We start from the raw sequence: 11671 nt of genomic DNA, 5'->3' as shown, positions 1-11671 counted from the left end.
ACACCATCTTTCATTTAGGTTGGACAAGAAGTCTGTCCCAAGCAAAGAAGATGAGGATTTTGATTGGCCTTAAGGAACTTATATACTTCAGAAGCAAATTCTGAACCACTTAGAAAGATTTCCAGGGTTTGGCAGCTGAGAAGGAGTGGAAACATTAAGAACTAAGCCAGAAAGAACACCATAGGGTCACCTGATAAACAGAGGAAAAGAAAGTAGGATTGATCTGTAGCTGAGAAGCGAGAGATCATAGAGAGCTATTAACCCTAAAAGCACCTCAGAGCTGATGCCAGCAGTTGACTCCTCAAGGACTAAGAGAAGTTCTAAGAAAAGCTGTTTTTTCCTCCAACTTCCCCTCCTAGTGCCTATCTATTAACGGACACAGTGACATGCTTGATTGCTTTTTTACCCAAATGTTTCCGGTAACCTGAATTGTGCCTCAACCACAAAGAGGTCAGGGATTAGCTAAAGATAAATATAAATGTGAATTAAGGGAAAGGGCCAAACCACTGCCTTAATATTTGGAATTTTCCTAACTGGAGGCTTGGAGTGATTGTGATTGTACTCTTCTTGGCTTTTCATTTAATGTAAACTCCCTAAAGTAGCAGAGGAGAGTACCACATGAACCTGAAAGAACATTATATTGCCCCTAGGCTTAAAAAAATCTAATTATGATTATAATTGGGTGTTTTACCATGACTAGACATATTCCCTAAGGAAGTCAAAGAGAAACAGTGAATGGATCCATATGCAAAATATATATATGAGTAGTTTTTGTTATCATTTTGTTATCACTGGAAACAAAGTATGTGCTCATGCTTATCAGTTGAGGAATGTCTGAATAAATTATGCTGTAGGGATGTATGGAATACTATTGTGCTGTAAGAAATGATGAAGGGGATGGTTTCAGAGAAACCTGGGAAGCCATCTATGAACTAATACTGAGATGCAGTAAAGTAAGCAGAACCAGGTCCATTTATACAATAATGTCATCATTGTAAAAACAACTTAGAAAGACTTTAGAACTCTAAACAATGCAGTGACACACCATGACTGCAGAAGACTATTCATGAAATATGCCTCCTGCCTCTTAGCTAAGAGATGATAGAGTAGAGGTGGAAAATGAAACATTTTCAGATATGGCCCATTTGTTATTATGTTTTGCTTGACTATTTACTTGTTAACAAGGGAGAGCTTCTATTTAGGGTGTGAGGAAGAGGCACTTAACAGTTAGTGACAGAGATGGAAAAAAAAAGACAAGCTTTCCATTTTTCATAGTTTTGTCTAAGGGCTAGTTCCGAATATAACCATAAAGAAAATTCGTCTTTGGCACTAGCTTACTAGCTTATGAATAGAGTGTCTTTATGCCTCACTTACTAGTAGATGCACTGCCTCATTGATGCAGCAAGAAAAATTCCCAGCCAACTTTGAAGAGACAGTGACATCTAAAATAACATCTTCCTGTGTTCAAAGTACAATTATATATACAAAGAAGGAGTTTTTGAACTTTAGGAAATAAAAGTGAGACTGATGTGTAAGAAAAATAATAGCAGTTCATTCTATTTTTCATCCATAAAGTAACTTTTCGTCTCTTCTTCTCCACCACCTCCCCCTTGCCCTATCAACTGTCTCTTGAATTTTAAAAGCAAAGCTTGTAAAAAAAAACCTTGCAATTCATTTGGATGAAAAATAGAAACAATGGGCTATTCTTTATGTCTTAAGCTGAAGAAGAAAGCCAGGAAATATTTAATTTCTCGGTAACTTTTAGCATTTATTTCAATGGAAAGGATACATCTGGGCTTGCCAGATGTTAGGGTTTGGCCATGTCAGTTACAATTGCAAGGTTTGCAGACTCTGAGATAGGAAGAAGAAGGCTTGAGAAACATGATATTGTTAGGTGGGGGGAGAGTGTGGGAGTATTAATGGGGGTTTCTGTGGCTAAAGAGAGGCCAGAAATTCAAAGCAAGATTTGAATAGGGAGAAATATCAGGTCTGTTCCAGAAATAGGTATTGTATTTTTAGTTTTGAGAACTCTGTGCTAGGCTTCTCCTCATTCTTATTAACAAGGATACCTGCAAATTAATAGATTTTTTTTCCTCCTTACCAAAGTGGTGAAAAATGCACACAAATATTAAATGGGGGTTATGAAACCAACGGTTCTGTCACTAACTGTGTAACCTTGGGGATATGGTTTGACCTCTGTGGGCCCTTCATTTCCTCCATTTTTTGGTGAAAGGTTTGGACTAGATGATCTCTAAAGTCACTTCGAGCTCTATAGTCCTATAATTTATTATTTGAGAGGAAATATGGCATAGTGGATAGAAAGCTGGCCGTGAAGCCTGAAAGAATTGGTTTCAAGGCCTGCCTCTGACAAATACTAGCTTTGTGACACTGGGCAAATCACTTAACCTCTCAATCTCTCTAAATTGATTAACTGCAGAAAAGTTGCTAACTTGCATTGGTAGAGGGTGTTTGCTCACCTGGGAATTCTCTATAGTAATGAAATCGGAGGTCCAGTCCCTATCCTCTCATTTTTTTTTTAGTCATTGACAAAATCATTCTGTGCCCTAGTTAAGTTGTCTTAGAGATAGGAAGAGGGACTGAGTCCCTTAATAAAAGGATTTATTCTGTGAAGTATGGATTCAGTCAAAGGACTCTTAAGGACCTAGAGGGCTACATGTGGCTTTGAGACCGAAGGTTCCACACCCCTGGCTAGACCCTCTAGGGGAGGGGAGCTTTGTAGAAGACCCCTTCATCTGTGGCAGAGGGCAGTAGTAAGAGATGAAGAGAAACTTTATCTCTGTTCCTCCGTACTCTCTCTCTCCATCCCCAATTTCCCCTACCAATTATGTCATTAGAGCTACTGGAGACAATGCATCCAGTTAGGAACAGAGTGACACATTGAGGCTAGACATGGGTGGAGAGAGAAGAGGAAGTTTCAGAGACTGTGATCCATTCATGGCAGCGGGAAATGCTGGCTAGGGACTTAAGAAGTAGATCCTGAGGGTCCCACCGAGTGGCCTGTCCAGCACAGAGCTGTATCTAAGGGGAGATGTGTGAAGACTCTACAGAGAGAGAAAGGACCTCAGGAACAGGTGTCGTCCGTTAGCCTTTGCACATGCATCCTCAACATGTTCCTTACAACCACTGCACTCTAAGTTTGATCCCACTATCCTCTTGTATTATTATTGTATTGCATTGTGTTATTGCATTATCTTGCGTATTTGTGTGAGAATGCCCCAGCCTTTAGGAGTATTTTGTGCCAACTCTTCTTAATCTATCTTAGTAAATGCCTCTGCTAAGAGCTAATTAAATAGACTGGCTAGTTTTGATTGGGAAACACGTAGGTGGAGGCTTATGTCAGCAGTGAATTTTCACAGGGTTATGCCAGAACCCAAGGACAGTCGTTGCCCCCCCTGGGCACCCAATTTATGAGTACAAGTGAGAGTTGTTGGAATTATGTGTGTGGAATAAGACTCTTGTTTTCTCTATATGATTGGCTTATCTTCTCTTCCATTGCCCCCCATCATACATTTCTTTGACAACCTATTTTATACCTATATAAATTCCTGTGTAATTCCTCCTGTAATGTGTTTCAGCCTGCTTATACCCATGATCCACCTCTTCATTTTCCTTCAGGTTATCTTCAGTATCAGTTCTATGGAGACTGTGTTATTCTACGCCCTTCAGTCATATAAGACTGTTGGAAGAAAATTGATGTAAAAAGATGGACTTTTAAAGGCATGACCAGCAAGATAGAAGAGCTTTTTTTTTTTATTTCCAAACTACAAAAGCACGAAAACTTCAAAAAAGAAACTGTGTCTCAATTATAAAGTAATTACAGCCGACTCCACAAAATAAGAAGACAGAGCCCCTAAACATGGCTAAAACCTTATGCTGTAACATCAGAGAATACTTCGTCCTCTTGCTCAGCACTTCCAGGTCACACACTGAGAACAAACAAACAAACAAACACACACAGCCTTGTGATTCATGGTCTAGCTGCAGGATCCCTGCTTGTTCATTCCATGGCAGTGATTCAGTTTAAAACTCCTGTGAGTCCACAAAAAAAGATGGCAGACATTGACTCTGTTCTTCCATAGGACATAATGACTGAAGAGATGAGGTGGGAAGGGGAAAGACAGGCAGAAGATGAAGGCTGCACTCAGAGGCACAGACTAAAGGGGAATGAGCCTGGGAAATCCAATTAAGGTCAATCCTTTCCCTTGTAGAATTTACTCAAGGCAGCAATTGGGCCAGACTGGCCAACTCCCATAACCCATAGTTTTAGAATGCTGAGAATAGTATCTATCCTCCCATAGGGGTCTATACAGCAGTGGAAAAAGGAGTAGCCTAAGAGTGAGGAAAACCCAGAGGCTAGTGATAGGGAATATTGGAACGAAGCTAAAAGACCAAAGGTTGAAGAGAGAAAGCCTGGATAAAAGTCCCAGTGCACAAGCAGATGAACCAAATGGATAAGATTATAAAAACACAAGGATCAATGAAAAAAAATAAAAGACAATAAAGATGGCATATGCTGGCCATCTACACCATGAACAAGTGTTATGCAATTCATGTGATGACCACAATAATAATGTGAAGAGAAACAATTTTGAAAGACTTCCTTTACATAATCATAATCTTTTCTCAATCCATCTTTCCCTAAGTCTTATGACTCCCTAACCCTATTCTTAGTCCTTATCATACCCTCCATTCCCAGCAGCTCTTAGTTCTTTTACAAGCCATTAACTTTGCACTGGCTATGTTCTCTTCCCTTCTCTATCTTGAATAAACTACACTATCCTCTCCTTTCAAATCACTTGCCTCCTTGTCCCATTGCCCTGGATTACTCTTGTCAAAGACATCCTTTGTTCCTATTCAGGTACTGCTGACCAGAGCTATAGAAATTGCATTTATTGGGTCTGCTGCAGATTTACATGATCTTATTTCAACTAGGCCCTTGCTATAAGAAGGCAAATATTCTATTCCTCCCTAATCAAGTTACTATCCTACTTCCCACAGTGGCTATTCCAAATTTCATCTCTTTTTAAGCCTTCTCTGGCCCCACCTTCCCTCCTTTCTTCACTTCATCCCAGGCAAGCACCTGGCCTCAAATAATTAAGCCAATTCACCAACAGTTCCAGTTCATCTTATCTCATTCAAACACCTTTCTCCACTCTCCCCTAATTTAATTTGGTCTTGAAAGAAGAGGCCCTTTTCCATTTCAAAGGTAAACCTGAACCTTTCCAACCTCTCCATCAGATTAACCAAAGGGCATCCCCATTCTATCTTATCTTCAATCTCTACTACTTATGGACCCTTTCTATACTTCCTACAAACTCACCACTGTCTCCCCAATTGTTTTTTAAAAAAAAAAAGACCCTCACTCAACACTACCATCACTGTAGAGGATATTATAACTCTCCTCTCCTTGTGACTAACCTCCTTAAAAAAGCCATCTAACTATCTACCCCTACTTCCCTCTCAGTCTCTTCTGAATCTGCAATCTGGCTTCCAAGGCAACTTCGTGTTAAGTGATAGAGTGGTGGGCCTGGACTTAGAAAGTCTAAAGTTCAAACCAGTCTCAGACACTTATTGACTATATAACCCTGGACAAATCACCGTTTGTTTCAGTGTCATCATCTGTAAAACAGAGCTAATCATAGCACCTACCTTCCAGGATTGTTTCGAGGACCAAATGACCTGGCAGAAAGTAAACATTTCATAAATACTTGTTCCCTTCCTCCTCACCTAGGCTTTGAAGGGCTATATCCTTTAAGCCTGACCTTAGTGCCCTATTCACTGAACTGAATGACTGTGCTACCAAACCTTTAACCTGTTTACCCAACATTTTATAAATGATTCTTATGTCTGTGTTCATGTTCACCCCAATGCTAATTGGCCTGTCTATTCCAAAATCTATTCCATAGATTGGTCTCTGTCACTGGAACTATCCTGGGCTTTGAAAGGACAATTTTAGCCTTCTCTTCCCCCATCTAGGTCTCCACAACACTTCCCACCATCTCCATACCATATTCTCTCTCCCTCCTCCCCAACCCTTTTCAACTTTTCTTCAGATATTGTCTTTCTCAATTAGAATTTAAGCTCTTTGTAAGCAGGGACTGTCTTACTTATATTTGTATCTCCAGCACTTACCACATTGTCTCTCACAAAGTAGAGGCTTAATAAATGCTCTATCTATCTAGTGTTTAAATTTCCACTTTTCTATAGCACCACATCTCTGTTAATTAGTTCATGAATATCGCATACTTGGTGATGTCCTTAGTTTAATTTTTTAAAAATACAAATTTTAATTTAATTAAAATTTAAGTTTTAATTACAATTTTAAATTTTCTTGGTGTCAGCAATCTACTGGCACGTCTAGGAATCTCCCTTACTAGACTTAATGGGTTAAAATGCAAACTATAGATACTTATTTTTTCCCCATTTCCTCATTAGTTTGGGCTTCCACCGCAGAGATGCTGCGAGTACTAGGCCCTATTAGCTTTGACTTTTTAACTTCATAAAATACAATGGTTAGTGTTTCCAACCAATGGCTAGAGAAAAATTTAATGAGAGGAAAAATACAATTTCAATCCACCCCCACCCCCTTTTCCATCACGTGCATCAAAGATAATTTCTTATAATCTTATAATTTCTAAAAATAAGATTGAATCATGAAACAAAATTAAACAATACTCTTCACAACTTAAAACTTCGCTTTTTACCCTCTTCAATTCTCTCCCTTTCCCCCCTAAAAAATGAGTTTCTTAATGGTCAATTCTGCTATCCTGGATCATTGTTAGCCCGATGGGATAGGAAGGAGGTAAAGAATCTGGGCTATTGGAGACAGTTAATCTGCTAATTGGATTAACTGGACACAAAAAATTGAGTTGATTGTATTTCAGTGAAGTTGAAAGTCACTAGCTAATTTTCTAGTCTCTATTTTTAAAATGCTGGCAGACCTATTTGAGCTTACCCTCTTCACTGGAAGACCCTTAGACTCTGCCAACCCCCCCCCCCCCAGCCAACCCCCACTCCTAGGTGTTTGTTTATTTGGCTACTTTGATCTTTAACTTTTGCCAAAGAGAATCTAGGGTTGCAGGTCTCTAAACACTGAATAGTAATATTCTCAATTATTCTAGTCACACCTGAATAAATAAGAGGGAGATAATTGTTATTCAATGTAATTCAATTAGCTTTCTTTAAGGATCTACTGGGCAGCTAAGTGGTGCAGTGGATAGAGTACTAGGCTTGGAATCATGAAGACTTATTTTCCTGAGTTCTAATATGACCTCTGGCCCTTACTAGCTGGGCAAGTCACTTAACCCTGTTTGCCTCAGTTTCCTTATCTGCAAAATGAGCTGGAGAAGGAAACAGCAAACCACTCCAGTATCTCTGCCAAAAAACACCCAAGTGGGGTCACAAAGAATCAGACAAGACTGAGCGACTAAACAACAATAAAGGATCTTCCAAATTTGGGGGTGGGGTGGGAGTCCCAGCCCCCAAGGATTTTGGGTGTGTGCTTTATGTGTAGACAGATAAGGGTGGCACCTTGGAGTACTCTCCAACTCACTGCCCAAGTTCTTTATAAAAGGCTATCCCAGGTTGGATGTTTTCCAGTGGGTTTCCATTCATTCTAAATCATAGCTCTGGAGCATCCACTGATATATACTTTCATTAGCCATAGAATGCAATTCAGATCAAAGGTGTTTAATAAAATAACAGGAAGAAAAATAGAAGACAAATGTTTCCCCCTTAAACTTAGAGCACACCCTGCCAAAGAAACTCACCTTTTCAGTGCCAAGGTGGACATACATAGGGTGTTCTATGCCAGGGTATAGAAAATTTGTCAGCTCTAAAATTCTATGACTGATGTTTTGAGTTTTGATACATCAATGGATCTGTGATCTCCTTGTGTTCTTCCCATCACTCCCCGCCTCTCCCCTCCAGATGACAATCAAACCTCACCTTCTCATCCAGTGTGACTTGACCATATTTTCCTGTAAATCCTTCACATGGAGGATGGGAACTTTCTCTAGCACTCTCCATATCGTGGAGTTGTCCATTAGGTATCCTTCACACCCCTCACTGGGTGAAACTGGTAAATAGTATGTATCAGGGAGGAGGTAGAATGTGAGTGGGATTTTAAAAAATTTATTGGCAAAGTGGCAGATCCTAGTACAGGCAATGGGAACAATGAAACAGTCACAGAGATTAGAAAGCAGGATATGCAATGAGTCAGAGAAAATAAAGCCTAGGAGAAAGAGTCTTAAGGGGCAGAGAGAGCTAGAAGGTGGAGAGAAGTAGCATGAGGGAAAAGCTAAAAAGGTAGGGTAATGACAAATTGTAGAACATGTTGAATGCCAGGTCAAGACTTTTAAACAGTAGTCACTGTTTTCCACATATATATGTGTATGTATATTTACACACATATGTTATATATTACCCACATAAAATTATAAATATAAGTGCAATATAAATATATTTCTCAATATAAATATAAAATTAACATGTATGTTATATATTATATAGATTGTAATCTGAAATTGTAAAATATACATATTTACAAAATCATATAATTTTACAACTGGAATGGAACTTAGATATCATCTACTTAATGATGTGCTCCTCTTGGAATGAAAGATTTAGAGTTACAAGGGACGTTAGAGGTAATCTACTTCACACCCCTCATTTGACCAATGGGAAGAAACTGAGGCTCAGAGAGGGAAATTAACTAACCAAAATCACTCGGGGCACTGACCATTTATTTAATTCCTGAGCTACTGCTAAACTTTTCACGTGTTTATTATGTGACTAGATCGTAAGCACCTTCAGGGCAAAGGACGTGATTTTTACTTTATTGCATCCTCCATTGGGCTTAGAGATACCCAAATATCTGTTGGGTGAACTGGTGACGCATTAGAGTCACGGGGGACAGAAAAAACAAATGACGCCCAGAATCCCAGCGAGCCCCGTGGCGCGGTAGGTGACAGAGCCAAGGCTGACACAACAGATGTTGGCCGACCTGTCAGTGCCCCCACGGCCAGACTACATATCCCAGAGAGCAACGCGCACCACCGCGGCAAGAGACACGGCCAGGCTGTTCCCCCGACCGAGGCAAAGGAGGGGGGAATAAAGGGAGGGGAAGAAGAGGGTGGGGCGAAGGAAGAAGTGCATTCTGGGATTTGTGGTTCTCACGCAAATACTTTCGCGACATCAGACCCCTAGTTTGCGGATTTAGTCAGGCTGGAAGAGGGAAGCCCCTCCCCGATCCCGCCTTTTGTCCACGTTTCACTAGCGCCTGGCGAAGCCGGCTCTCCTCCGGCCCCTGTCCGTGACGAGTCCCCATTGGCCCCTACGCTGAGCGTCATTGGGCCCCACCCGGAACTCGCGTTGGGGAAGGCGGTTTCCTAGACTACGCCACCGGAAAGCTGGGGGAGGGGTTCCTGGGGCTGTTGAGAGTGGAGGGCGGCGGCGCTGGCGCTGGGCGACCGGCTCCGCTGGCTTTGGGAAACAGTTCGGTGTCCGGCGCGCGGCCGGTTCTCTCCGCATCCGCCCTTCTCGGCGACTCCACGGCCCGGCTCCCCCAGGTCCTCCCCCAACCCCTCGCCTGGCGATGTGTCCCTCCGGCCGGGTGTAGCTGCTGCGCGTGCGCGGGACCGGCCGGCCGGGCCATGAGCGGAGCCGGCGGCGGCGGCGAAGGCGGCGCTCCAGGCTGCGGGTCCCCTGCCGCCTGGCGGGCGGGATGGAGCCTGGTGGCCACGGCCGCCCTGTGCCTGGTCTCCTCCGCCTCCGTGCTGGCAGCCGGGGCCGCACCCATGAGTAAGGAGGAGAAGCAGAGGCTCGGGTAAGGCTCCGCCCTGGGGGGCCGTGAACGCCTGTCGTCCGGAGCCTCTGGGACCCCTCGGGGGTCGCGGCTGCTGGTGACCCCGGGGCGTCGCCTGAGCCCGCTGGCGGGTGGGGGCATGGCGGGAGGCGGCGACGGGTCGGGCGGCAGCTGGGACCTTGAGAGAACAGTGGGGGGGGAGGGGAGAAGTAAGGGGGAGGGCTCCCCGGGACGGGGAAGCAGTGCGGGGTCCCCGGCCGGACCCCTGCGCGGCAGCGGGGACGTTTGTCCCCGCTTTGGAGTCGGCGCTTTTGCCTGGGAACTAGCGCCCTTCCGGGCAGAAGTTCTTAAGGTGCGAAGCGCTGCCAGTGTCCAGGTGGGGAAATCCCGTTCGCATCTGTTAAAGGACAGTGCCGTAGACCAGCCTCACTGCCCGGGTCATCAGTCTGGCTGGTGGGTGGTGGTGTCAGCGAAATCGGGAAATCTAGAATAAATCCTCGGAAAGGAGTAACCTTCCTGGAAACCCTCCGCAAGCAAGCGACTTGTTAACCCCCCCATTCCCTTCCGCCCCAATCGTCCGCTTTGGCAAAAATGTTCCTCTGTAAGCTGTAGCCGCTGACCACGCTTTTCTGTACATGTAGTATTTGATGGACAGTTTGGAAGCTTGAAGACCCCATTGTTTTTTAGAGTATAGAGATTATTCCCCCGTCTTAGATCCAGACATATTAAAGGTTAGCAAAAGTTTATTGGGTTTCTTTTAGTGCTTTAGAAAAGTAAGACTTTACTTTCAGAATAAGAATTCTTTCTTTTTTTCTTCATTTTTGGTCTGATGATTTAAATAACGTTCTTCAAGTGTGTAATCGTTCAAACCAGAAGGGCTTGTCACTGTTATAATAGTTAACGTTTTTGTTGTTTCACCTTAAGTTTTGTAATTCCTTAAGAAATCCAAGTTACATCAGTTTTAGCATTGTACTGTTAATTCAGACTGCCCTATCTTAGGTAGCGTACAAATATATGATTGCACAACTGCTCCTTTGGGGATTTTTAGGAAACTGAACTATCCTTGAGGTTCACTTTGTTTTGTTTCTTTAAATACCAGTAATAGTGCATGAACTAGGAGATATAGTGTTTAAAGAGAAAAATGTTCATCATAAGTACAGATGATAGAGACATGAATCATCATGAACATTACTTTGAAAAGTTACTGCAAATCATAGATTTGCGTTAAATACAGTTATTCATCTCTTCATATGTACACTCCTTGGAACACACCTGTGTAAATGTCATCTTTTCATTGACATTAATGGAAGCTGCTCTATCTCTGTAGTGAATTTGGCAAATGATATACCAACAGAGAAAATTTATTTATGAAAATGATTTTTAGAATATAAGAGAATTTAAATTTACATACATGGGGTGGGGAGAGGGGGAGAAACACTGAAATAAAAGGTAGGGCACCTGGGTTCTAGCCCTGGCTTTGCTAATGGTTAGCTGTATGACCTTGGAAGGTAGCATTATACTGTGGAAAAAGCACTTTCTGGAGTCAGAAGACCTGGTATCAAATCTTACCTCTGTCACTTGGTGTTTTCTGGCCTTTCAAGTTACTTAACTCCTCTGGGCACTTTTCTCCTTACCTGTAAAATGAGGGGATTGGACTCAACCTTTCAGCTCCAAATGTATAATAACATGATCCTATAGAATCATTGAACTTCCTTTGATCTGAAGTTCTAAAAGTAGAAAGGTCCTTGCCAGTTCTAAAATTCTTTGACTGTGTTATGAGTTTTGATACTTCCATGGATCTGTGGTCTCCTTGTCTCTTCCACCCTCCCACCTGCCTCTGTACCC

General features: G+C 42.4%; 1 protein-coding gene across 1 annotated transcript in view; it reads left to right on the top strand.

Annotated features, from left to right (window-relative positions):
• Positions 1 to 9674: 9674 nt before the first annotated feature.
• Positions 9675 to 11671, top strand: part of EDEM3 (ER degradation enhancing alpha-mannosidase like protein 3) — a 62124-nt gene continuing 60127 nt past the window's right edge. The window contains exon 1 of the mRNA XM_027868447.1: positions 9675 to 9847. Coding sequence (XP_027724248.1) covers positions 9675 to 9847 — 173 coding nt within the window. The remainder of the gene's footprint in view (positions 9848 to 11671) is intronic.

The sequence above is a fragment of the Vombatus ursinus genome, unplaced genomic scaffold (genome assembly GCF_900497805.2).
Source record: "Vombatus ursinus unplaced genomic scaffold, bare-nosed wombat genome assembly UNPS02014789.1, whole genome shotgun sequence".
Lineage (NCBI taxonomy): Eukaryota > Metazoa > Chordata > Mammalia > Diprotodontia > Vombatidae > Vombatus > Vombatus ursinus.
The sequence above is the reverse complement of the archived record's forward strand: the minus strand, read 5'-3'. Positions and strand labels throughout refer to the sequence as shown.